This window comes from Limanda limanda, chromosome 17 (assembly GCF_963576545.1).
Source record: "Limanda limanda chromosome 17, fLimLim1.1, whole genome shotgun sequence".
Lineage (NCBI taxonomy): Eukaryota > Metazoa > Chordata > Actinopteri > Pleuronectiformes > Pleuronectidae > Limanda > Limanda limanda.
Genome location: NC_083652.1, coordinates 13898110 through 13925949, shown reverse-complemented (window position 1 = coordinate 13925949; position 27840 = coordinate 13898110). Strand labels below are relative to the sequence as shown.

Sequence of the window (27840 nt, the reverse complement as noted above, 5' to 3'; positions counted from 1 at the left end):
CGTTATGAAGTTCTCTCATTTTACGTTCAGCTTTGTCCTTAGTAGAGAATTAAAAAAACAATCCTCTGGAGAACAGCTCTTTGTAACAGCAGTTCTCATATTCACCAACTACCCAACCGTAGGTCGCACAAACAGCAACATGCAGGACACGCCACTATTGGTAATTTTCATTTTATTATAAAAAACAGTATTTGAGTCCACAGTTTGTGTTTCTTTGTACAGTAAAAAATATTAAATTAAAATCCCAAAGTTCAGAAAGATAAAGATGGAGTTGAGGAGGAAGGGAGATCGACTTTCTCGTAGAAGAGGAGGGAGGGGGGGGATTTAAACGTCCGAGGGAAGCAGCAACGGCGCCGAGGCAGAAAGACTCAGAGACTTTCTCCTCATTTCTGTGCAACACAGTTCATTTGGATCAAAAATCCTCTGTTTACTCCAAACAGCAGAATCCTAAAAACACTAAGAGGAGCCCACCCCACCCACTTTCTTGTCTCCACGTCCCAGCTCATGTACTCAAAATGTTACAGGCACACAGGTATGCACCCCCCCTCCCCAAGCCTCCACTGCTCCATATTAAGTGTCTTTAAAAAGGAAGGAGTGCACACACATTCGAGGGAGAGGGCTTGCATGTTCGCGAGGGATTCGTCCCTTCCAGCACAACTTGTCCAACGCAGAGGAGACGTCCCGACGCGTCCCCCCCGACGGCTCGGACTCGCAGCGGACCCCCGACCGCTGCGGTACAACACTGACAGTTCATCCTCCCCACCTGGACAGACCCAACTAAAGACGTCTACAGCGAAATGAAACAAGAACTAAAGACCCCCCCCCCCCCCCCGACAGTCAATAACAAAAATATATTTCTATACAAATTTAAGCAGTCTCAGGGTACATAACACCCCCGCCCCACCCCCTCAAGAGAAAACAATAAATAAAGCAAACCCAAACATTTGAAAAGGAGGATATGCATCATGTTTGGATTCACAATAATAATATTAATAATAATAATAATCCACATCACTCTGCAAAACAGAAATAGACAGACTGAATGATGGGAAACGAAACCGATAAAAAAAGTTCTTTGCATTAAATCATTTCCTCTTTAATCTTGACCACGTTTAAAACCTTAAAAACATTTCTTAAAAAAGGCAAGTTCTCCTATTTACCCCCGAAAATATGACCTTTCTTCTATTCAGCAAGATGTGGAGGTGAGGAGGCTGCCGAGAAACCGCCCCCCCCTCCATGTCCACGATTGGCAAAAAAATATATTAACAGCAATAACTTACAATTCATTTATTCTAATTTATTTAACGACTGCTTGATTTATTGTTCATCTCCCATAGGAAGTTCAGTTCAATGCATCTTTATTGAAAACATTTTAAATAACATTTAATAATAGTATAAAAAAGAAAGGCTAAGTAATAACAATAACACTGTCCTGGGTGAGTGCAGTTTGTGCGAAGAATCACGGAGCGTTTCAGCTCAACATGACACGTTAGTAGAATTCCTACATGATGTCTAAAGGGTTGTGATTCATATTCTGGCCTAGCGGGTCCTGACTGTTCCCCCCTGGTCCGTGGAGATTGGCCATGCCACTCAGCTGAGATAACATGGCGCTCTGGTCCGACCCAAACTGGTCCATAGAGTTCTGTTGCTGCTGTTGGGTGGTTGGCTGTTGTTGTGGAGGGACCCCCATGCCTGGGTGGTGCTGGTTCAGATGGCCTGGGTGTGGTGAGCCCGTCTGCATCTGAGGGGAGATGTGGTGGGGGGAGGGCTGGGGCTGCATGCGCGGGGACGGGCTGGAGTGCGGCGGCTGCGACTGCGGTCGGGGGGAGGGCTGTGGAGATCGCACCTGGTTGGCCAGCGATGCGGGATGCGACTGGCCCTGCAGGTGGGGGGACTGGGCCATCTGCTGCGGCTGCTGGGGGCTCATGGGGTTGCTGTGCTGGGCCGGTGACCCGCCGGGGCCCAGGTGCTGCTGCTGCTGCTGCTGCTGCTGCTGGAGCAATCTCTGGTGGAGGGCCTGTTGTAGCAGGGCTTGAGAAGATGGAGGCTGGGGACCACCTTGACTGGGCTGAGGGCCTTGAGATGGCTGCTGAGGACCCCCCACACCTGGCCCTGCATCACCCCCTGGCAGACCAGCCATGGCATTCTGCTGCTGCATCTGGAGGTTGTGCTGGTGCTGGATCCGATGCTGCAGAGCCGCTGAAGCTTGTTGCTGGGCAACCGATCCTGGGTAGCCTTGCCCCTGCTGGCCCGGGGGACCACCAGGCTGCTGGGGGCCGTGAGGAGGACCCCCAGGCTGGCCCTGCCCTGTTGGAGGCTGCATCCCGGGCTGTCCCATGTAGCTTTGCCCCTGTGGTGGCTGAGGCTGCTGGAACTGACCATGATTTACTCCCATTTGTTGTTGCTGCTGCTGCTGCTGTTGCTGCTGCTGCTGGAGATGCCGCCTCATGAGCATCTCTCTAAACTGGGTAGTGTTGAGATTTCCCATTGGTGACCCCTGGCCTTGGATAGGCCTTCCTCCCCCTTGCTGCTGCTGCTGCTGCTGTTGTTGCTGTTGTTGTTGTTGTTGTTGTTGTTGTTGTTGTTGCTGCTGGAGAGCTGCCACTTGTTGTTGCTGTAAACTACTGAGCATTGGCCTCTGCTGCTGCTGTTGTAACTGTTGCTGCTGTTGTAATTGTTGTTGCTGTTGCAGCTGTTGTTGCTGTTGTAACTGTTGTTGCTGTTGTAACTGTTGTAACTGCTGCTGCTGAAGCTGCTGTTGCTGCTGTTGCTGCTGCTGCTGTTGCAGCTGTTGCTGCTGCTGTAGCTGGGCCATGGTGGCCATGTTGACATTCGTCCCTCCCTGACCCGCCATGTGCATCCCAGGCTGCCCGGGACCTGCAGAATTCATGTTCACCTGTGGTCCCCCTCCAGCCATGGCATTACCACCAGGACCTCCTGTGGGACCAGGACCTCCCAGGATGCCACCTGGTCCACCTGGTCCACCTGGACCCCCCGGCCCCCCCTTGTATTTCGAAGCCCTCTGCTTAATAAAAGCAGCCATGAGCTGTGGATTAGACCTCAAGATGTTGAGGACCTGCTGCTGCTGGATCGGTGAGCTGGGCGAGCGGAGAGTCCGTAGCAGGTCTTGGAGAGCGGCCTGGGGGATGTTCCCACCAGCAGCTATAGCTCCTTGGACACCAGCAGCTCCAGGGACGGCCCCCCCTGGGACACCAGCACCTTGCTGCTGTGCCATGTTTATCAAGGCAGCATGGCCCTGAGCTTGGTGTTGCTGCTGCTGCTGTTGTTGTTGTTGTTGTTGCTGCTGTTGTTGCTGCTGTTGTTGCTGCTGCTGCTGCTGTTGCTGCTGCTGCTGCTGCTGCTGTTGTTGAAGTTGCTGCTGCTGAGCTGCCATCATGGCTGGATGGCCCATTTGGTTCATCATAGCTTGTCTTTGCTGGGGTGGCATCCCCTGGCCTGCCCACTGCTGCTGCGGGTTTTGAAGCGGTGCACCCATCCTCTGCTGCTGAAGCTGCACTTGAGGGGGGAGCGGGCCTTGGGGAAGGTTTCCCTGTTGAGGGCTTTGCTGCATGGGCCCCCCAGCACCAACCATCATGCCCGGTTGAGCGCTTTGCTGCTGCTCCATGTGGGCACGAGCAGCTGCCGCTGCTGCCGACTGTTGTGGCATGCCCTGAGGTCCACCCATCCCCACTGCCCCTGGGTGTCCAATGCTCATCTGTTGACCTTGACCCTGTGGATGGTGCGGGTGAGGAGGCATCAAGCCTGCAGCTGCCTGGGCGGCTTGTCGTTGCAGAGCCATCTTTCTCTGAGCATCAGCTACCTGTTGTATCTTCATTGCGATTTCTACTGCTGCCTGTGGAGGGCCAGAAGGATGCTGCTGCTGCTGTTGCTGTTGCTGCTGCGAGAGGGGAGGCTGGGCCTGGTTAGGAGGTTGTTGGCCCCCAACACTTCCACCAGGCTGCAGCTGGGGAGGTGTTGCAGACCCAAGAACTGGTTTGCCCTGGGACTGGTGGATTGGGGAGGAGCCTGGAGGTCTGCTGGCATATGGAGGCAAATTGTTCGGGTGCTGTTGGAGTTGTTGAGGGTTGGTCCCTGCTCCACCGTGCTGCTGCTGCTGTTGCTGTTGTTGCTGCTGCTGCTGTTGTTGTTGTTGCTGCTGCTGCTGCTGTTGTTGCTGCTGCTGCTGCTGCTGCTGTTGTTGTTGTTGATGATGTTGCTGCTGCATCTGCTGCTGCATCTGCTGCTGCTGTTGAAGCTGCTGCTGCTGTTGCAGCTGCTGCTGCTGCTGCATCTGCTGCTGCTGCTGTTGTTGTTGCAGCTGCTGCTGGTGGTGTTGGGGAGAACTCATTATCCCGCCAGCCCCACCTCCACCTGTCATCTGCTGAAACTGGTGATGGGGGTGCTGAGGAGGCATGCCACCTTGTGAGGGCATCCCACCTTGCTGCTGTTGCTGCTGCTGCTGCTGCTGCTGGACTCCAGGTCCTGGACCCATTCCCTGCTGGGGGCCTGGAGGCATGGTCTGAGTTGGTGTCTGGGGGGTTGGGGGCTGGGTTCCTACAGACGTTGGGGTACTTGGTGCTGTGGTACCATTGTTCCCTGGCGATGCATGTCCGACCCCAGGCCCTCCGGGTGGCCCAACAGCGGCCTGCCCCACCCTCTGCATGCTGGCCATTCTTCTCCGTAACATTTGCGCCTGCTGGAGCCTGTGCTGTAGCTGCTGCTGCCGCAGCTTTTGCTTGATGTTCAGACAGAACGGGACTGGACATTTGTTCTCTTGACAGTGTTTAGCATGGTAGCAGCACAGAGCAATGAGCTGCTTGCAGATGGGGCAGCCACCATTTGTCTTGCGCTTGCAGCCTTTTGTGTGCTGAACAACGCGCTTCATCTTCTGGCAGGACGGCAGCGAGCAGTTGGCGTTGCGGCACTGGCACGCGTGGACCAGCGACTGGATGCATCGCTGGATGCTGAGACGACGGGAGTCTCCAGGGCTCTGAGTAGCTGCTGCCGACGCGTTGTTGCTGTCGTCGTCCAGCCCCAGACCCAGTTTGTCCATCTTGTGTTCATGACCTTTAATGTTGTAGCAGGTGATGCACAAGTCATAGTCCTGCAGGGGGAGGGAAAGGTAGAAAGATGGGAAAATTTATACAAGCACATGAATAACTAAAATAAGTTAAACCTAAATGTTACTAATCCATTTTTTTTAAATTACACAATCAGAAAATTATATAAAGTCGTGTCTTAGATTGGCTTTTGATAAATCCATAACTGCTTCATCTTGATAAACAGTTATCTTCACACTCGCCTTCTTGCAGTTTTGCAAGTTCAACATTTAAAGAAACAGCAGCGAGTCTTTGTTACTCTTCCCACATGAATGTTTCATACTTTCAACTAGGAATGCTGACAACGAACACTACAGCCAAAGAGCTATTGTTGGGCTCACTGGTGCCACCGGATACAAAACAGCTGCCCAGTCTGCAGAGGCCCAGTCTGCAGAAGCAGTCTACTTGGCTGGACAGCCCAGTGAACACGACTAGCAATGACTGGAAGACAGTACAGGAGCCAGAGTGGAGCTGCTGAAACACTGACTGCAGAACAACAGAATCAGCTGTTCCAAATTGGAGGGGGAACAGAAAGGCACATCTGTTTATCCAGCGGGCTTCTGTTGTCTGCTCTCAACTAACACCTCTTTATTTATTCAGCGGCCACTTAATGTAAGAAAAAATCTCTGCATTTATGCGTTCAAATATAATATTTGCATATATATACAAATTATATACAAATATAAAATTAAGTAATTAAATTAAGCAACTAAAATATAATTCATGTCTGAGGTCTTCGCTCTATCTGGAACAAATTACAAATAATTGTAGGATGAGCTTGAAGGACTTTTTAAAAAATTAAGTGAAAAATTTACATTACTTCCACACAGCGCTCAACTGTATGTGCAGGTATTTATTATTTCTCCTACCCAAAGACTGCAGAGTTTCCACCAGTCACTAATGAAATACCCATCATATTATTTAAAATCTTCACAAGATCACAGCCTTCTTCATTCATATCAAAAGGGAGATTGAAGCAATTCTGGATTCTCACCTCGCAGACGGTGCAGTGGTAGCGTGTTTCCACGTGATGTTTACACTCATTGCAAGTGTAAACGAAGCGGTCCTGGCTCTGGTTGTGCAGCTCCACCAACATACACATGGAGCTCCACAGGGACCTCCTCAGAGAGCTGAACTCCAGGTGCTTGTCCCTGGCCAGAGTCAGGAAGGCGTCGCGGCCGTCCATCAGGTCACAGGCCATCAGCGGGTCCACGTCAGTGATGGCGGGCAGCGAGTTGGCTGTGGGTCCGGCAATGAGGCGGATGACAAAGAAGACCTGGGAATACAAGTGGTGGTCAGCTGTTAATTTCCTCCAACAGTGTGTGGATGCTCTATTAAATACATTTTACATTCGATGCAGTAAGTAATTGTCATATTCTTAATTAAAATAGTAAGCATGTATTGCTGCACACACACACCTCCTTATGTTTCTCCATGCAAGCGTAGAGTTTCTGAGAAAGGTCGTTGGAAACGTTGGGCATCCCCGGTTTCTTCTTGTTGGCTCGGCTCAAGCTGCTCTTGTTCTTGCTCGTCTTTTTATTGTTCTTCTTTTTGGCATTCTTGCTGTCTCCTTTTGTGGCCTGTGCACGTTTAGATAAATGTGTCAATACATAGCACTGCATTAACAAACGTTAAGATTCTGACAGTGATGACGACACGTGGACTCTTGCTCTACTCACATCTATGCTCTCATTGGAGGTACTGTTCTCCTCTCGCTTCCTCTCCTCTTCCTCCTGCTCCAGCTCCTTGATGCTCTCCTCCAGCACGTTGGGCCAGAAGTCGCCCTCAAAATATGGCAGCTCCTTGGCGCTGGTCAGCCGGTCCTCTGTTGCTTGCTTGAACACATCCTGAGGGACAAAGAGAGACGCGTTAAATACTCACTGTTGATGTCAATAACAAATCACATCCTTGAGATGATCGGTCTTCGAAACAATCTCACAACACAGACAATTAAGAACCTGTTTCATGTCACATGATCTTTGGCAGAAGCCAGATGTTAACAGGGGTTAGTGAGTTTTTTAACCAGTGGAAAAGGAGCTTTACTTTAATGATAAGTCATGAGGGCATGTAATACATCAAGTTGATACAGAGTGCCCTCTGCTGGATCATGACGAAAACCACTTCAGATGGTCTGATATGAAACTAGGCTGCATATGTTGAATTTGGAAAAATCATTACGGTTCAAATGAATAAAAAGTGTCCTGAACATGTGGCTTTAACTGAAAGCACCAGAACAGACAGTGAATGACATGTGCATTAGGTCCATGAAGGTCTTGGGGGTTGGTGATAAATGCATTCAATCACATTGCTGTTCCAACAGTGTGTCTCACCTTGTAATCATGGACAATGCGCTCAGCCACGGCCTTGTCCAGCATCTTCCTGTACCACTCCTGCAGGCGTTTTGGCTTGGGGATCTTCTGGTCCATTGGATGGCAGTGAAAGATGTAATCGTCCCCTTCACTTGGTGGACAGGCCCAGATATGACCCGTTGTATACCTAGACAGGGAGACATGCATCAGTTGAAGCTATTGTAAAGAAGATAGCTAACTTCCTTCTTTATCCACCTGCTTCCGAAGATCTAAACTCTGATCTTACCCCTGCCTCTTGACATATTCCAGGTAGCCCAGCAGGATCTCATGGTAGACAGCCGTTCTGAGGTGTCGAGGTTTGAAGAAGTGCACGCTGTCCAGGTAAGAGATGTACACTCGTCTCTGATTGGGAGGCGGGCAGTCGGAGCCGTACTCTTGGACGTGCATGCCGAAAAAACACACATCTGCTCCGTCGATGTCCTCAAATGCAAACAAGGCTTTCATCCTGTAGGGGAAGGACTCCGACATTTCTCCACTGTCCACAAACCTGGAATTAAAAAAAGACAGCAGAAAGCTTGGTCATCTAAAACAGCTGTGAAATCCATGAAATCCATCCCCTTCCCTTCGCTTTAAACCAGCTCATACTTATCAAACCTAATGCGTGTCCTACTGGTGCTGGTCTCCATCTTTACCACCTTGTGAAAAGTCATTTGATTTGCTTTGTTGCCTTAAAGCAAATCTATAATATGATCACTTGTTAAGCTTCATTCAGATTTAGACACAACTCCTCTCCTTGTTAATGGAGTTACGAGACAAAGACATGATGGCACACTAGTGCTAAAGCCATTTTTAGAAATTAACTCCAGGGAATGTCCGCAAAATTGGGTCCAGACATTCTTGAGAGCACGTACATCCATCTGGACAAGCACCAGATTCTCCCCTTAAATAACCTCCTATGAGGTTGTGGTATCAAACATATGCCACGATTCTAAATCGGTTTTATGGAGCTTCTTCCACCACACACACAGAATGTGCAGCAGCAGGTTTAACCTCCCACCTGGACTTCATGCCTGGCTTGACCTCCACCACCTTGTCCGAGACGTGGACGACTCGGATGGTGATATCACCAGATTCGGGTTGGCCGTGTCGCTTGAGGTAGTCGTTCACGCGCGACTCCAAATAACCCCCCAGCTTGGTCTGCGGAAGTCCTAAGAGACAAGAGGAAGAAAAGTAGGTTGGATTAATGACAAATTATCATTTAGTCCATTATTCAGATGATTTCTTCACATTTCAGAGAACCGGCTGCTATGTCATCATACTAGTGGCCTTTTGTAGGGAAGTGGTCATATAAGACAAGACTTGTACCCTGTACTCGTTTGCTTTGGTATGTGAGCCTTCAACATTTTATCAGCCTCATTCCTTCGTCCATTCCTCACATCTGTCTTTAATTATGGTTTAATTATTGTCCCTTCTGATTGGCTATGATCCAAAACAGCTTTACTGCAGTGTCTTTTTCACTGGGGGAGCGATTTAGATGATACACATGTGTTCACTTTCTGAGTCCAGCTCCTTTTTCAAATTGTTGGTATTTCAACAAAATAGGAAAAGGTGTAGATGGTGTTAAAGAGGCAGTGTTCACTTACTTCTAGCTGCGTATTTGTTCTCTTTCCGTGTCTTGTTTGCCTTTTTGAGGCAGCTGTCACATGTGAAGCTGGAGTTGGGGAGGAAACAAACAGCAAATTAAATTTGCAGGAAACCATATGCCCTGTCACAATAGGCACCGGTGACAGGGATAAAATGGCATTAATCAATAGACATTTTGTTTTTTAATGTCAGTCGTTTCTTCCTCAAATGATAAGATGAGTCTGTTGTCACGTATAATTACAAACAGACCCTACACGGAGGGAAATCAAACTTTAAGACTCGCTTTTCACTCAAGCTCAAGGACACATTGTTGATAGAATTAATCAAAACTCTAAACTTTTTCTCCAAACTGCTCGTCAACATGATGAAACTGTGATTTGCTTGAAACAGAAACATCTACAGCTACACAGAAATGTGCCGTCACATGTTTCAAGACATATTTCCTGCACCTTCATGACGTTATTCCTGATTTTAAAGCTTCAGTGAAGAAAGAATCGAGAAACACAAAAGGCAAAATTCATTTTCCAGACCCATGTGCTCATGTTACAGAATGTACAGTTTGCGTATGAATGCTGGCTCACCCTAAAGGCCATATGGTGTCATGATGCAGGACACAGATCTGGTGCATTTTACGACCGCAGTCAATACATTCCACAAGCCTGAAGCAGAGAGAAGACAAAAGGAAGACACAATATTATCGTTTGTTCTTCAACAGGAGCTGCACAGTTACTGCAAAAACATTTTTAACACATGGAATATAACGTCTTTTATCTCACAGCACTCATTCACCAATATCCACATGGTCATGACAAAGAAAAAGGAAGTTAAAATGTTACGGGGACGTACAACTCGGGATCAAGTGTGTCATTCTTCTTTCGTTGGAACTGTTCTTTGTTGATAGACCTGTGGGAAATATCAGAAGAACAAAAATACTGTAACCGACCCAACACGGTAAACTGAACACTAAGAGCACATTTAAGATAAGTGAAGAAATCCTTCTGTTGATTTAACTTGTACTTTCTAAGATGGATGTGTGAAATACTGAAAACAAAGGAATACATGTGTTTTTAAAGGGGAACTCCATCAATTTTAGCCTATTGCTGTTACTTCAGAAACAATTAACAATACAATGTCGTCAGAAAGATAAAACAACCAGTGGTAATATCTTGACTTGGGTTTAAGGCTGGAAATAGAAGTTAAAAGTCAGGAAATCTTACATCTGCCGCTCTGCTTTAATGTTTCTTCTGTCTTTTAAGACTCCAAAAAAGTTCTCAGTATTTAAAGGCTTAAATTTCAACCTGCCAGATAAAACAAAATCAATAAAAAAATTTAACTATTTGTGATCTTCCATCGGATAGTTCACTGAGCTGCTGGTGGGTCAGTTACTACAACCTGATACAAGCTGAATATACACGATACTGTCAAGACTAAGGAATAAGATGATTTTCAGAACAACCAAGACATTAACTGACACTTCTAACATCAGACGTGAAGGACCGGAGAAGCACGACTTGAGATACAATGTTTTATATGTAAGCGCATTAGTCTACTGTGTGTGGGAAGAGGAGGCAAAGTGTACTCACGTCTGAGGCTGAGAGGGGTCGTCCCCAAGGGAAACGGTCTCACCCTGGATTTCATTGAAACACTTCTCACAGAAGTGGTACCTGTCAGCAAGAAGCCCATATTGTGGTGAACTACACCGATCGTCATCATCACAGCCAATCACAGAGAGGGCACGAAGAAGCAGCCGCCAATCAGGACAGGGCAGGACACACAGGAGGAGGCAGAGGGCAAGGTAGGTCGTCGCCAGGCGGAAGCAGCCAATCGTGATGCAGGGTTTTTGTGTGGGCGGGTGTTTTGATTTTGCGCGCAAATTTTGGAGTGGATGATTGGTCACACCAAAGCAGGCCAATGCAGACATCACAAGCGTTAAAAAGGAGGGAGAGAAGGGGAAGGGGGCAAAGGGAGATGGGGGAGGGGGGGGGGGGGGGGGAGTCAAAATGAATATTAAAAAAGCGTGAAATAAATCGTTACAGGTCAGACGGAGACAATGTAGAGACAGAGAGGGAGCGGGAGGTCATGGAGGAGGAGGGGAGGACGGACAGGATGTGAACAACAACCAACAGAGGACAGAGAGCCAAGGCAAAGCAAAGATTAGCGTCAGACGTCCAGTGGTAAACAACAACAACATTACAGCAACATGAGATTCCACTAGGAGCTGTGGAGGAGGAAGGGAGCGAGGATACAAGTCTCCATACACGAAAGGGTGGATGAGGAAAATAATACATAAATGGTAGAGCAACAGAGACCCATCATCCTTTCAGGTCATTTATAAAGTGGGAACCTTTCTTCTTGTGGTGAGCAGGGATTCACCCCCCCACGCATATATAAAACAGTGTCATGGAAAGAATTGTGCCAGAAACAAAGACTAGCTGCTGAGGAAGAAGACAGGAGCCCACTTTATGAATGACGACAATGATAATGAAAATTAAAACGAAGTATGGAGATGGAGCCAGGATATTTGAAGCCAAATCAAAACTCATCTGTGATCGCACTGGTTAAAAGATGCTATGCTGTGGGAAATATACTAAAATATAATGTGCAAAATATAACAAGACACAAAGAAGCTGATCTCATTGGCTGCAAAATGTGGAAATTTCCATAATAGTTTGTAAATACTGTTAGTCTGTGACGTGTGCATGCTAGTGGTCTAACGTCTCGAAAGCCCTTACCTGTTCTGGTAGCTAAAGTACGCAGCATCACGTTGGATGGTGCATAATTGTTTTCCGTAGCAGCATAGAGTTTGAGGGGAAAACTCAAACTGCAATGAGAAAAGACACAAAAAGAAAAGTCGTTTTTTAAAACTGTTGGACTCGAACTGAACATATTACATCCGTCATACATGATTCATAGTTGGAACTTTATATTTAAATGCTATATCTTTCCTTTTTTAACCTGCAGTCAGCAGGTGGTTAGTCAAGCTTAGCACAAAAACTAAAAAAAACACTTATTTCCACTTGTTGGCAGTCTGAGTTAAGTTTAGTTAAGTTAGCTAGCGTGAGTCTGAAGCTTAACAACTTAATCCTGACTTGAAAGTGGTTTTGATAAAAGAAAGCATGTGTTCACTGATGGGAATATTTAATGTCTGTTTCTACACCTACACAATGTGAAAAAGAAAACACCTAGTGCTGCCTCACCTTCCTCCCACAACAGTATCCCAGGCCCTGCATGACCGGGTCGATCTCCGACTCAAACACCTCAGCCAGCTTGGAGCAGTACTTGTATACACGTGACGTCTTGCGGTTGTAGAGCCAGGCGTTGTTGAACATCAGCCAGATATCGTCGACATACTGCCACGGCTCCTGGTACTGTCCCGTGTCCAGCTTCCTCTTGATGGTCGACAGGTCCATGGGGTTCTTCACAATATCAAAGTAGTCCTAGGATTGGAACGAGGCCGATCCGGATTCAAGTGAAGGGTCAAGAGAAAGGTGAGGAGGGAGAGAAGAAAGAGCAGCGAGATGGTGGAACGGTTTGGCCGTCCAAGGGAAGAGGATAAGAGAGAAAAGGAGGAAGAGAATCGTCATCATCAGCGTTGTGGCCGTCAGGGGTTGATGAAGGCGTCGCAGTCGACCAGGCGGGACCAGAGTAGGGAGAGAAGAGGGTGCAGGGGGACAAGGTTGTTGAGCGCTGCAGAGAAGAAGGTTCACGTGCAAACAGAGAGACATGACAACTTCTGCCCTCCAGCTCTCTGCTTTGCACCCTACAGTTAAAGTCCCTATCTGAGATGAGCCGCTGGGACCAGACCAACACCACCAGTCTGCCCAGTCCCCTGCTGCTCGTGCAACCACAGTCAGACCTTTAAAAACTGGCTACAGGTGCATTTCATGCGATCACACTGATAAATAATGATTACAGGATCACAAGGCGGGGTTTTAGTTTCAAACAAGTTCGTTAACTTATTTTCCCACAAAGTGATTAACACTGTTGACCGCCACGGGAATGATTCTCTGCTGAGGTTTGGGAGCAAAGAAAGCTTTCAGGCCTGGGTATTGATCAGGGTGCAAAACCAAGAAGAACAGAGCAGTGGCAACAGCAACAGGCAGACAGAGATTCACTGTTTTTAGCAACATAGCAGTTGGCGTTAACAACGGCAGCAGTGCGAGGAGCAATATGATGACGGAGTTAAAGCCAACAGTGTGAAGCAAATGTAAGAGGGGCGGTTGAGTCTCCAAGTTGCTTTTCTGTTCTCGTCGTCTGCGCTCTGCTTCTCTTCCAAAAACAATATCATTTGAAAAAGGAGCAGAGGAGAGGGCGAGGAAAAGAAAAGGCCTTTTGGAGATTCAAATAAAGGGGGAATGGTGACTTTAAAAGAGCAGGGTCCATCCCTTTGTCACCGTGGCAACAAGAGTTAGGAAACAGACCCTCATCTCTGAATGGAACCACTCACATTAACAAACAAGGGATGTATAAGAGCATTACAAACCTACAGACACAAATTTATATCAGAGTATTTCAATGGGTGGGGAGTAACTTTACTTTGCAATAAGGGGGCCGGATGTTTATCTGAAAATGGCGTCATACAAATTGTACAACCGTGGAAAGTTGCATCACTAGACTGTGAAGGTTCCTGAAGGAGAGGAGAGCCAATCGCTCATCACTGCTCGAAAAATGGCCTAAATCAAAACCTCACATTATAGAAGTCGGTGAAGGAACCGACACACTCACTCTGTTATCGATACAATAATTCCAATTTTATTCAAGTGCATCAGTGGTCTAATCAAATGCTCTTTTCCGCATGACTTGAATGCAGTGAGGGTAAAGTTACTGTCCCACCTCTACACAATGCCCACATGAACATCAACACTACTACTGCTACTGGTGAGGAACTGAACTAGAAAGCTAGCAATGGAACACGAGGATGAAAACTACAAAATAAAATGCAGGTCAAATTAAAAGCTAAAACTGTATGATAAAAGGTAAAAGTCAAACATGATAAATTATGTATTAAATGAAAGCAATTGAATCATGAGTTCTTCAATCAAGAGTTTTTAGAGGTGAAAGCAAATACTGTTCTTTCAATTGACTGTCCCAATGAGGTTACTCCTTTTTGGATTTGGAAATCTATAAGACAATCCATGATTTATTAGTTAGGCAAAATGGGTCCTGGAATATTGAGTTGTTCATTAGGGTTTTTATAATTTAAATAAAGTCGACTTGCACTAAAAGCTGTCAACACAAACCTGAAATGTTTGTTGTTTTGTCAAAAATCTGATTTGCATGTACGATAACATTGACTTTGACCTTTACTATAGTTTCAAAGTAAAGGCAAAGTTCATAAGAGTCATTGCTTTGATTTACAAATGACAAGAAGTTTCAGAAAAGAGAACACAACTTCACACACGCACATACACAAACATACGTACAAATACACTCGATCACACACTCTGAAATCTCATTTTCTTCACTTCTGCCATGCAATGGGAAAAATCAACTAAAATGGTTAAATGTACTGTAAGCAGAAATATGAAATAAATTCTGATGACAACTATGACAAAGCGGAGAAAAAATAAAGATGAGAAAACAAAGGAAAACAAACAATAAAAAAAACTACGTTTTAAGAGGAGTTGAAGCAAAATGGCAGCCAGTGCAGTCCCTTACCAGGTTAGTTTTGTTACTAGTTCGAATACGTACGGGTATTCCCAGTAACTGGGGGTCCACCGGCTGACGGAAGGGCAAGGACTCAGGGTCCTGCCGGTACAAAGCTTCCAGCGTGGGCATCAGAGCCTGACGCAGCTCCTCCGGCTTAAAGACTGTAAAACAAATGAGATTGTTAGATGGCAGGTGAAAGAAGAAGAAAGAGGAAACACGGGCAGGAGTGGTTCTTCTCTCTGCCGGACCTGAGGATGGCTGCTGGTCTAACTGCACTGACTTCATCATGCAGCATTTAACACCTGAAGGTTGGGATGGGTTTAGACAGAAGTTGTGAAGTGAAACTGATGGACCTTGTGTCCACGTTGGGGCTACGGATCTAGAGTTTGTTATTTACAATGAATAACTGCAAATAAACCACGATGGTTGGACTACATGGTCAATCATTCAATTAACAACAGTTACAGTTGAGATCAGGACGAGTGGTATAGATAAATACTTGACGTTCATCTGAAGGCTCATAACTTACTCTTCTTCTTGCACTGGGAGCTGGCTGGGGAGCTGGTACTGGACGCTGACCCCTCATCTTCCTCTTTGGGCTCTTTCTTCACCTCCGGCTTCTTGTCTTCACCCGTTGTTACCGACGACGACGTGGAGAACGAAGATGTTTCCATGGGCTCGCCTTTACACCCATCTGACGAGAGCTTCTCTTTCTTTATCTGACAACAAGATGGAAGTGTCAGTATAATGATTTCCTCCTCGATGTGATTACTTGTAAAACTGATCTCACTACTAAACAACTTAAATTTGCACTTTTTGACAATATCATTAACTCAACGTGGACAAGCTTACTTCAGGTTTCTCCTCTTTCTTCACGTCAGCCTGACCCTTTCCCATCTTCCCTTTGCCCTCTCCTTGCGAGTCAGTCCCTTCATCTTCTTCTTCCTCCTGCTTCTTCACCTCCATTTTAACGTCTTCCTGGCTGGCAGCAGGGCCATCTGATGGAGCTGGCTGGGAGCTGGCATCAGTGCTGCTGTTGACCGAGGCTGGGGACGATACCTGACAATCTCCTGTCAGAGAAGGCTTCGCAGATAGCTGGAAGGACAGAGATCAAGGCTTAGAAGTTTAGAAAGTTGGAAGCTTTATATCGATTCCCACACTCACTGCTTTTGAGAATTTAAGGACTTTTGGTAATTTAATTATCCCTCAAATGAATGTATCCTTCAAGTAGTTTTAATTGCATCCATTCATTCCCAAACACAAATTTCTGTCGCCATGTCAAATTATAAGTTTTCCTTTATTATAACATGTGAGTAAGCTTGGGAAAGAAGAAGTAGACTTAAATTCAAGCGTAACTGGGATCAAGCACCCAATGCAAAATGAGGGCTCATAGAACCAGAGTAACTGGGAAGACAAGCGCCTCCCTGAATAAGGCTTTAACATGTGGTGTCTGTGTTGGAGAAAGAGGACAAACTAATGAAAGCAGGGTGATCTACTCACTGGGGTCCTGGGCAGCTGTGGTGGCACATGAGTATTCTGGTTGGGCACTGAAGAAGGCTGACCCGCTTGGGGGCCTGAGGAAGCCACACCCCCAAGTGTCTTCTGTGGATGCTGACCGGCCTTCTCAGAATTCACTGACTGTGCTGATGGCGGCTGCTGCTGCTGTAAAGTTTGTTGCTGTTGTTGTTGTTGTTGTTGCTGCTGCTGCTGCTGCTGCTGCTGCTGCTGCTGCTGCTGCTGCTGCTGCTGCTGCTGCTGCTGCTGCTGCTGCTGCGGTGGTAGCTGAGGTGTGCTCGGAGTGTGTGGCTGCGGGGTTTGAGAACCAGGTAACGTGGGGGGTGTTTGATGAGGTTGAGGCGTTAAGCTGCGAGCTGGTGATGGCGAGTTTGTTCGGATGGACGGGCAGTGCGGGTAGGAGTTGGTCTGGGTGGGGGTGGAGGATTGAGGCAAGTTGGGTAGAGACCCAGCACCGGTGGCACTACCAGGCCCCATGGAGCCTCCAGGGGTTCCAGAGCCCGGAGCAGAAGAGGCAGACTGTGGTGCAGGACTACTGACTGGGAGTGAAGGCGGCGTTGACATCTGGTTCTGCTACAGAGGTGAGGACACAGTAGTTAGGAGTCTCATTCATTCAAGCAGAATATAAGATAAGATTTAAAACAACTGTATGAGATCTCTCAAAGTGGCCATGAATCTTCTCAAAATTCTGAAGACATTATTCATCACTACCCATCTATTCCTTCACGTTTACAGAGACCCAAGTTCCTCTTGACAATCCAACGTATCTATATATAACAAAGTGCAGTCACTGCATCACTCAATCCTCACCTGTGGCACTGTAGTCTGTGGCCCAGGCTGGTTCATGCCACTAGGACCAGAACCGTGTCCAGGACTGGACCCGGGGAACTGGCCTTGGGGGAGGTATTGGTTCTGTAACTGTGTGGCATTGGGCTGACCCATTCTTGCTGCACCCATACCCATCTGGAAATAAGACTCGGATTAGACAACCTTACAGTAGTTGAATAAAGATGTACTGTTGCAGGGCAAATCTACGTGTCGTAAATGTCAATTAGAACTTCATTAACTATGGTTCCTTTCGATTTTCTGTGCACTCAGGTGAGCACTTACTCCATCATCTTAACTATTGGAATCTGGTCTTAATATTACTTTTGGAAAATGATTTGACATCACAGACAGTGATACTAACCTGGTTCATTGGAGAACCAAGAGGTGGGGTCGACCTCTGACCCATCGACTGCATCCCCATCTGCCCAAACTGGTTCATTCCTAAAGAGACAGAGGACAGAAAATGTTTGTGTTTGTACTGAGGGGCAACAGCACATATCTCAAATTGCTGAACTAGACTATAAATACAAAACATTTTTCTATGTCTGTTCGCGCAAGACACTTTAATAATAGTTTAATGTACAGTTAGTAGATGTACCTGTTGGGTTCTGCATCCTGCTGACCATCTGATTTGGTCCGGTTGGTCGGACCATGGACGGATCGATGTGAGGACCATCTGAGAAGGTGGGAAGAGTCACAGACATCACAAATCTTGTCTCCGGGATCACAGAATAAATACAGATGTTTTAAGGATGTGAAAGTGAGGCAAACTTGTTGTAATTAGACAATTGGTTTCAAGGAGTGTTTGTTCTCTTATTCAGTTCATCACCTAAATTTCACCTGAAGATTTTGAAAAGTGTGAAGAAGTTATTATGTACAATTCCTTGTGTAATTTGCATGCCAGCATACTGTACACATGCATTCATGTGTGCCCATGTACACTAAGAAGTGTGTGAGAGAGTGGAGGTTAAACAAACAACTGTGTGTTTACTTACTTGGGGATTGCCCCGGCATCATGGGCGGCTGTCCCATGCTTGGAGGCCCCTGTGGGAGGCCTGGGGAGCCTAGTCCAGCTTGGCCGGGCATCATGCCCTGCTTCTGGAGCCTCGTCTTCCTCTTCTCCTCCAGCTCTTTTTGGATCTTGTAGATCTTCTCTGCCAGCAAGTGGTAGTACTCCGCCTGGAGGGAGGGACAATGTTACACGGATATTTCAACAGAGCATAAAAATAAATGCAATTTTTTGCCGCAATCCTTTAAAAATTGGATAGCTGTGTTACATTACTAATTGTTCGTTCAGTACTTGTTGGTTTCTTACCCTACTGTTAGCTGACTCGTACATGTCACCCTCTACTTTTCGAGCGTAAGCCACCAGATTTTCCATCCGCCGGTCCTTCAGTGCAGCTGGGTCGGGAGTGGGGAAGATGGCCTGTACACTGCTTCCACAAGCAAACACATACCAACACACACATAGAGGCACAAAAAAAGTCAATTGAGGCCCAATGTTGAAATTATCTCATATACAAATGATGAGATTTTGGGGGGAAACTTGTAATATGCAGCAAACTCACAGTTTGTGGACAAGGTGGTTCCGGAGGTCCTGTGTGATGTCCTCATGCCAGGACTTCCTCATGCCTGCAGACGAAGGAGGGGTTGCTGTGGGCATGGATCCCAGGCTCCCCAAACTATCATTCATCAAACTGAGAGAAACGACAGACAAGAAGAGAAACGAGGTGTAAGACTACAGCCAACACAGAACTATTTTTGACTTTGAGAAAGCCTGTATCCTGAAGTTAATAACTGACCAATGAAAAGCAGTCATACCTCTGTACATTCATGTTGTTGTGCAACATGGCATCTGGCAGTAGTGTCGACTGGTTGGGGGACTGCACTCCCACTCCACCATTCACTCCCATAGAGTTTGCTCCTGGAAAGTCATAGTTATAGAGTTTGAAGAATGTGGTTTGTGATTGGGAAATATAATTCTTTGTGTATTACAGTTGCTTTAATGAGAAACTTTGATCAGAACAAGGTAAAGAAGAGGTCAGCAACAAACTAACCCATGTTTAGAGTCCTCATTCCAGGCTGCCCCTGCAGCCCTTGGTTTGGCATGTTGGTCGATTGTTGCTGCGGCATCTGGTTTCCCTGGTAAGTGAGACCCAGCGCAGCGTAGGCCCTCTCTATGGAGCTGGGATCAATCTGGTTAGGGGGGTTCAGATTGGGCGTATTGGACTGTCCACCTGGCACCCCTGAACCTAAAGAGTTCACCAGACCCACCCCTGCACTGTTGAGGAGCGCTGTGAAGAGAACGAGAGGGGAAAGAGGATTAACGGTAGAAAGAGAGAAAGGGTCAAAAGGATTGGTGGATTCAAGTCATCTATCAAGCATTTTAATGGATAGTTACAGGATTCTTTATCATTTTAAAATGTGACACACACACATAGACACAGTAAGAACCACTCACACTGCTGGTTCCTCTTGTCTCCAGCGTTTTTCAATGGCAGGCATACAGGACAGTCATGTCGCGTGCAATTCTTCCAATGAGAGATTATCTGTCTGGATGAGGCACAGTGTGCCACTGCAGAGGAAAAGACAAACATTTAGAAAGTATCGCAAACAGGAAGAGAAGTGGGGGGAAAAAAGAGAAGAGGAAGGAAATTTTAAAATATGAAGAGTGAAGTAGGGAGAAAAATTATGAAACAAGAAAAGGATGAGAAAAGGGAGAGAGAACGTTATTGTATGAGTCATTTGGTTCAATAAAACTATGTCCAGATGGCGATTCACTGAGGGTAGGAGCAAGGAAAAATGGTGGATCAGCAACCTAAAGAGAGAATAACTCATTCTGATACAACGAGGGCTGGGAGGATGACAAAGTTGGACATAAACTACAAACAAAAACTTGTGCAGATTCATTACAACTTTTAGCACTAATTCTTGTTTTTGTTTGTTGTTTATGTCCAACTTTGTTATCCTACCAGCCTGCGTTGTATCAGAATCGGCATAATTCGGCAGACTTACCCTGGCAGGACTTGCCAGCCTGGCAATGAGTCATGTGGTTCAGCACATTCTTCATGGTGCGGCAGTGCGGCAGGTTGCACTGTCGCACTTCGCCGTTGGCTTGCTCCCTCCGCTGGCACTTGTGCGCATGGAGCAAGAGCACCAGCTGCTGTTGAATTAGCTTCCGCTTCTCAGGGTCTGCAGTAGGAGGCGCTGCGCCGGGACCTGCCCCTACAACATTGAGCCCAACCTGCGGCCCCCCCACTGCTGCTGATGCTCCACCGACGCCGCCAACTGCTCCAGGTTGCTGCTGCTGAGAGGGCTTGTAATTGAGAAGAGAGAGGAGGCATGGCCATTAGACAACCATCAGGGGCTTCCAATTAATAATTTAGGAAGAGATTAATCAATTTAATGATCAATTCTTCCCAATATTTTGTACTTTTATAGCAGGAGAATACAGATACATGTAAAGCAGATTTATTTCCCTGAAAAGAATTATGCATAATTCAACAATCAAACACTTAAGTGCTCTGTGAAGAAAGAAGCAAATATCTGTTTAAAAACGACGCTTCAAGCAAAACTGTAATTAAAAACAGAACTATATTGAAGCTGCTCTCTGTTGAAAAAAATGACATTAAGTCTGTGTTAAATTGAAGCCAAATAGCAATGGGCACAATATTTCCTAATGGGTTAAGACGACACGTGTTTAAATAATGGCCCCCGCAAGTGTGCAACCTTCCGATGACGTCATAAAAAAGACAGTAAGGTGTGACTGGTCGGGGGGGGACCAACATGCAGTCTGTCACGTCTCTGCCATGATACATCATAAAAAACACGGATTTTTGCAGTGTCAGTCATGGAAGGGGTCTGACTAATTTTCATCATTTGTCAACACTGTCATCAAAGAGCTGAACGACAATAGTCATAAAGAGGAAAACGGTTTGGCATGAAGTCAAAATGCAAGAACTCCATGATACACATACACACAGGAGGCAGTAAATGACACACGACATTAGAGCATATACTATTATTTTTTCTGCACAGTGTTTACATCTTTTCAGGCTTTTGTTGGTACAGAAACTGGTTTGGCTACCTCTTTAATTCTCTCTCGCACACACATAACTAAACATGCCCCCAAATAAGTTCTCAGAGGTTTGAAAGCTATAGGTACAGACAGGTCTCCCAGTTAAAAGATTGCTGGCAAGACTAACCCTATAACATGTTGACATGTTGCTATTTATGGATATGGTTGATTATTGTGATTGCCCACTGAACATCCATGCAGTAGTCTAAGGCCGTGTGTGCAGTATAAGGTGTTAAACTTTATCTGGACCACTGACGCTGCTGGATTTGTCCTGTTTCTGCTGATGATTAGTCCTATTGACACAGACAATGTGTGAGAGAGAGTAAGAAACTGTAGTTTCCTTGTAACTGATCCAGGAATGCCAGTGGGTCTTCCCTAGATATATCTGTGAACTGGGATTCCCTTTTGTTACCTCTGAATGTAAAAAGGTATGGCTAGTCAAAAGGCTTGTTTGCGATGCTAAAATATGTATAATTCTCCGTTTAACCATTCAAGGGACTTCAGCTAAAATGTTAGCTTAATCAACAGTATTGTAAGACTGTATAGAGTTTGTCTACCTGTACAAAAGAGCAATAAAAACAAAAGTATCCTACCATCCCAGGCATGCCTTGGCCCGGTGGCCCCTTCTTCTCCATGTTGAACTGATTGGCCATATTGTTGGGCAGGCCTGCCTTATTCTGGAGCTGCGGGCCCAGCCCGGCTCCAGGCAGCCCCTGGCCAGCAGATTGGCCGTACGGACCACCATAGGGGCCCGCATTGGCCATCATATTCATCTGGAAAGGAGGATGAGGGGAGGAATCAGTTAGGATGAGAGACAGTAAGCACGAAAGCCAATTTAAGCAGCCGATTTACAAACATTCAAGAAATGCCGGAGGTTTTAAATGTCCTCTGACACAAATTGGACTGTTTTAAAATGACTCTGAATGTCACAGAGAAAACGATTCTAGGACAACATCACTTTTCAAACTCTATTGGTATTTATTCTTTCACGCTAACTTCCCATTGTAGTCGTAAAATTACAATCCAACTTCTGTCTCGTCTCTGCCTTATTTGCTCTGTGCAGGAACTTAAAAACACCATCTACTGGTCACCACCAGCTCAGGCCTTAGAGCCCCACCAAAGTATTTTCAGAAGCTGAAGGAATCCAATATGGATGCTCCAACACCAGCAACAACAGGAAGTGCTTTATTAACTGTTGCTCTAGGACCAAGAGAAACTTTAAACAGTTCCTTTCTGCATCAGAACAGAAAGAACTCTGAGCTTAAAAATGTGGCCAATACTAATAATTCATACTTTACTTGTGCTTTTCTTAACTAAAGGACATCGCCAAACAAATACAGTGGTTGCTGTTTTGTGATGCCAAACAGAGGTTAAAGCATCCATGCCATGCAGTCAGAGTAATATATAGAAATTTCATCAGGTAATAATTATTTTTTGTACCTCATTCACAACACACACACAAATTCCCATTGATTTTAAGTAACAATATCCTTCCTCGTGTTCTGCATCTACACAATGCAGTGGACTATGACAAAGAAGCACCCAATAATAATAATTTTAAGTAGATAATTATTACGTTTTCAATTTTAAAATGTGTTTTAACAGAACTGATAATTTGCCGTCATGTAGCTGCGAGGTGGAAAGAGTGTGTTGGCTGCTGCTTTGAGTGTAATTACCTTGTTCAGTGCTCCAGGTTGCTGTGGTCTCATCCCTGCTTGACCCCCTGGTCCCATTGGCCCCTGCTGCAGGGTTTCAGCCAACAGGTTACTACTGTTGCCCATGCCTCCATTGCCAGGGTAACCCATTCTCGGCGAGCCATTCATCACCTGCCCCCCCATCAGCCCCTGCTGTCCAGTGTTACCCTTCTGGTTACCCATCATGGAAGCTGCTCGATTGTGAGCGGCCATCCCTCCAACCATCCCAACCTGCTGCATTAATCCAGGTTGCTGCTGCTGGCCCTGGGGGGGCATGGCTTGAGGTCCACCCTGGGAAGCCCCCATCATCCCCATGGAAGCCCCAGGTGCGTTGCTGTTGGAATTGGGGCCACCCTGCTGTCCTGGGGCTCCAGCTCGCAAGAGTTCAGACAGCTGTTTGTGTTTGGCAGCTGCATCCTGGCCTCCTCCCAAACCAAGCCCTCCTCCGATACCTCCGAGGCTGGTATGGAGCTGGCTGGCATCCCCTCCGTTGGTCAGACCCAGGTCCGAGGAGCTGATCAGCTCATCGGGGAGGTCGTGCTCCAGGTCAAAGAACGAACCAAAATCTAGACATGGGGGGGAAGACGTATTAAAATCCTACCAACTGCAAAAATTAAGATTTGGTTCACAGACTTCACAGCTCAGGAAAGCAAAACATCTACTATCTGTACTACATATGACACTTTGCCAAGATTTATTCAATATACAGCTCAGATATTAGTTTGAAAACTATCAAGCACCCATCTGGAGCCCGTAGATAGGCAGCCAGTGGATAAGTAACTGCCTCAAACAGCCTCCCGTGCATCAGTCTGTGGTTTGATATGGAGCCAAACATGGAGAGTGAATGCAGGAGGGTCAGGGTGAGAAGCCACAGAGGGGTAAACACTACAGTACCTAGGGAGGTGTGTGCATTGGATAGACTGTACAGCTATGTTGTGTAGAGCAAGACACAAACGCAGCAATCAGAAGTCCTTTCCACAGATTAAAAATGAAAAGCCATTTGGGGGTACGCTCTAACGGTCAAGACGCAGAAAGCTGTTAATACATTGGATGAATGTTTTATTTTTATTTTTTAATGCTGGCTTTTAACATGTCTCACTAAATTCTCCTGAAAACCACATAACAGTCTCTGTTTTAACTGCATTAGACTTGAAGATATTGAGGGAAATCAAACACACATCAAGCCTGAAACTCACACTCGTTTGTTTTCTCACAGCGTTGAGCATTGAGAATTGTGGCTCCCAATCTCTACAGAGTCCACCATTCTATAAACTTTTCTGTTCTGCCATTTTATATAAATATATATAGAGTGTGATTTACAGCTTCGGTCCAAACACCCTGCTTATTGACTCGGTTTCTACTTCTAAGAGGATACAAACTAAAGGGGATGGTGGCAGGAGTTTACAGCTTCTTGCTCAACATGTGCAAACGCATTGGTTTGCAGTAATACTTTATTTCACAATCCAGACGAGAGGCGTTCGAGTGCTCTGCCTCGGTGGAGACTTTCAAAAAAAAGTAAAGTGCAGCGCAGGGTCGACGAGCAGCTCCAGACAATGGAGGCTGAAAGAGAATGGGCTTCGACGGGGGAACAATACTGAGAAAGTAGAAGCTTTCGATCGAAACACACGAAAAGAATCCCACGTTTCTGAGTCCACGGTTGAATTGAATTTTCACTTCTTCGGTTTGAAAAAGCAGAAACACTTTGAATTCACACGCAGCCGCACGTGAAGCTCTGCGACGTTTAGCGCAACTTTTAACGAAGTGTCGAACAATAGCTAGCTGCTTTCACAACCGGTCACCGACACGGAGCATTTCTGTTTTACTGTTTACAACACGTTAAGTACACGGAACTGGTGACCACGAACATATCCAGCTTCACATTCACAGGATGAGTTAATAACACGTAGAAAAAATGTCACAATGATCAGTGTTTGATAATCGTGACTTATTTGCTTCGCTAGCAGCTACCGAGCTCAGCTGAGCCGGTCCAGCAACTAGCATGTTAGCTAGCTCGCTCCGTTACTTTCTCCTAAAGCTGCTCTGGAAATCGCATTTCGTCCCTTTGTTCGCGGATCGTGTGTGAAACCGGACTTTCGACGAGCTCGCACCCTCGAGCTTCCACTCGATCTACTCTCGACGCAGCGGGGGAAGTTGGAGCAAACTGGGGTGACTCGACTCTTCCATTGTTTGGAGGTGGATGTTGTAGTTCGGGAGCTAGTTAGCCTGTTGAGGCTAACGCATCAAAACACCGCTGCTGGGAAAGTTGCAGCTAGCACCGGCCCCACATCGTGTTTCTCCTCGTAGAGATCGACATGTCGACACAGATCTTTAACCACACGACTCTGTTTTCCACCAAACCACCAACCCACTCACGTTTAAAATGCATTAATTATGTAGCATCTCTGTTTCACAAGTTGCAGGGAAACTCTGCAGGCTCCTCGGCCACTCAGCAGCAATTCATGCACAAACACACTTAAAGTTAGTATTTTACGTTGTTTTTTTTAGAATGCATGCAAGTATATTTACCATTTCCATCACTGGCAGACACGGAGAGAGCCGGAGAGGACAGCTTGGGCCTCTTGGCTGAAGGCGGGCCGGAATCCAGGACATTATCGGCCATATTTTTGACGAATTAAAAATGCAGTAGGTCCACGGAGGGCGAACGTATGTCCCCTAATTTGTGTCTCCTTGTGCCTGAAAGCAGGTCTTCTGATCGGTCCCCCACCGCTCGGGGGACGGTAGGGGAGAAGACAGCGGGACTGGACTCCTTCCCTCTCGGTTCAGTCCTCTCTGCAGATATCAGTCCCCCTCCCCTGGCGGAGATTTCGTTTCTTCACAGATTTGAGGTGGAGGAGGTGGGAACGTGGAGTCGGCAAAAAGGCAAGCGTGCGGCCCTCTGACAACCTCATGTAGCCTCCTCTACGACGCTAGACTGTCCCAAGATCCGTCCTCCATGGTGCACGCAGTCCTGCCCGCCATCGCCGGCGGAGAAACCCTCTACTTCACACCTGAACCGCTCCAGGAGTGTGTCGCTGCAAAATGGAAACTGTGATCGCAGAAAAAAAAGAGCCAGGAGTTGTCCCGTGTTAACTTCTGGAGGCAGATATCTCATGCAACAGTTATGAGATCCTGTGTGGAGCTTTTCTTTACCTGAGCAGACATCTCCCTGCCACAGATTCCTTTATGTTCCCAGACCAAGAAGGCAGTCGGTCTGTTTGGAGGAGACCACAAAAGTTAAAATACAGTTAAAAGAGTAAGCGGGGTTCTCATGTGCAAAACACCGAGAAACAACTCATTACATTGGTTTGGCAAAGAGATGGAAGCAGGACAAAACCAGCGGAGTCCCACGCGTTGCGATCACTCGGGTAGAAAGAGCATCTATTGCAGATGTCTTCTCCCAGACGGGGAGTTTCTCAGTTGCATGTGCATGCAGAGCAGAATGTGCACTTGGTGTTGGACCATGCAAGGCACCGGGTCAGGGAGAACACACTGGTACTGCAAACCCCCTTTTGCAGCCAGCGGGGGTCGAAAATACAAAATCTTGCACACCAACATAAAACAAAATACATATATAAGAAATCACTGCTCCTGTGCAGTTGATGCAATAACGTGAAAATAAATCGCAGCGCTAATTGGCAATCAGTGGCCGGGCAGATTGATCCAATTAGTTGTATTTTGCAGAGGACGGCGTGTGGGGGGGCTCCAGATGAGGTTCCTCCTCCGCTCGATGTAAAACTCCCAGATATTATTAAAACACAGTTAAACCCCCCCCTCTTCCGGAGCACTAACCATGGGTCTATAGACTGGTCGGTCGCTGGAGGTCTTGGTCATGCAGAAAAGCGCGTAATAAAAAAAAAATTACTCAAAAAAAAAAGCACAGGAGCGCGGCGGAGGCGACGGGAGAAAATGTGATAAAATGTGGCGGCGGGAGGGTGATGGCTGTTCGGAAGAGCGGAGAAAGCTCCGGATCGGCACGATGGTGTTGACACCCCCGGAGAATGTCTCCAGATCCCCGGGTTGACTCTTTGTGATGGAGGCTGCCCCCCCCCACCTCTCCCTCCGGCCCGGCAGCGATTTATTTATATAATTGTCGATGCGGACTCTTCCTCCGCCACGGACACAGAATGGCTTTTCATGTCCCCGTCTTTCCCCCCTCGTTTCCCGCAGGGTTTTCCTGGTTCTAACACACGGCTCTTCCGCCTGCCCTCCCCGCACGAACACCCCCTTCCTCGGAGTATTTCCTTCTCATGCAGACATACATGTAGATACTGATATTTATTTATCACCCGCTGGCTTTTCCCTCCGCCGCCGCCGTCTTCTGGTCCTCCTCCCCGGCGACCCTTCCTCTCTGTCCCCGGTAACACGGACGGGATGTGGCCGCGCGTTCCTCCTCCACCGGCGGTTCCCGGAGCGGCAGACCTCGGCAGCCGGAGTCGCTCCTTCTCTCGGTTATCTCCTCCTGTTTCTGTCCGCACAAACAAAATGGCGGCTTGTTGTTTCTACTCCTCTGATACGGGGGGAGGGTTGAAGGTACGGCAACATTAGGCGTGAAGGGGAGGAGGGGGAGGGGGAGGGAGGAGGAGGAGGGAGTCTTCGGAGGTGCTCGGGATTGTCCGGAAACAGGCACCGTAGATTTGAGTCTTCATGATGCTCAGTGACAGTAACTCTGTGTTTTACTGCAACTCACTGATCTCATCCAAATACTACATACTGTCAGGAGGAGTATTCATAAATACTACATGTACAGTCAGAGGGAGTATTCATAAATACTACACATACTTTCAGGCGGTGTCAGGAGGAGTATTCACAAATACTACACGTACCGTCAGGAAGAGTATTCACAAATACTATACATACTTTCTGGAGGAGTCAGGAGGGGTATTCACAAATACTACACATTCAGTCAGGAGTATTCACAAAGACTACACATACAGTCAGGAGGAGTATTCACAAATACTACACATACTTTCAGGAGTATTCACAAATACTACACATACAGTCAGGAGCAGTATTCACAAATACTC

General features: G+C 46.7%; 1 protein-coding gene across 4 annotated transcripts; it reads right to left on the bottom strand.

Moving 5' to 3' along the window:
- Nucleotides 1-1341: 1341 nt before the first annotated feature.
- On the bottom strand, nucleotides 1342-27306 carry ep300b (E1A binding protein p300 b). Of its 4 annotated transcripts, XM_061090533.1 has the most exons (33): nucleotides 27103-27306; nucleotides 25967-26027; nucleotides 25343-25862; nucleotides 22799-23382; nucleotides 21716-21895; nucleotides 20060-20360; nucleotides 19506-19619; nucleotides 19102-19338; nucleotides 18866-18968; nucleotides 18613-18741; nucleotides 18360-18477; nucleotides 18040-18223; nucleotides 17643-17720; nucleotides 17406-17485; nucleotides 17027-17179; nucleotides 16202-16789; nucleotides 15554-15796; nucleotides 15231-15420; nucleotides 14744-14862; nucleotides 12250-12489; nucleotides 11785-11873; nucleotides 10636-10716; nucleotides 10270-10350; nucleotides 9899-9955; nucleotides 9634-9711; nucleotides 9052-9119; nucleotides 8466-8616; nucleotides 7695-7955; nucleotides 7430-7595; nucleotides 6779-6946; nucleotides 6518-6679; nucleotides 6094-6375; nucleotides 1342-5104 (listed from the first exon to the last, which is right to left on the bottom strand). In XM_061090533.1, the coding sequence occupies exons 3-33, from the start codon at nucleotides 25434-25436 to the stop codon at nucleotides 1502-1504; spliced, it is 8982 nt and encodes a 2993-aa protein (XP_060946516.1). In that variant the 5' UTR covers nucleotides 25437-25862; nucleotides 25967-26027; nucleotides 27103-27306; the 3' UTR covers nucleotides 1342-1501. The 4 variants fall into 4 exon arrangements, with proteins under 4 accessions (XP_060946516.1, XP_060946517.1, XP_060946518.1 ...); XM_061090534.1 differs by lacking the exon at nucleotides 10270-10350 and having other exon boundaries at nucleotides 18360-18480; XM_061090535.1 differs by lacking the exon at nucleotides 10270-10350.
- Between the last annotated feature and the right edge of the window lie 534 nt (nucleotides 27307-27840).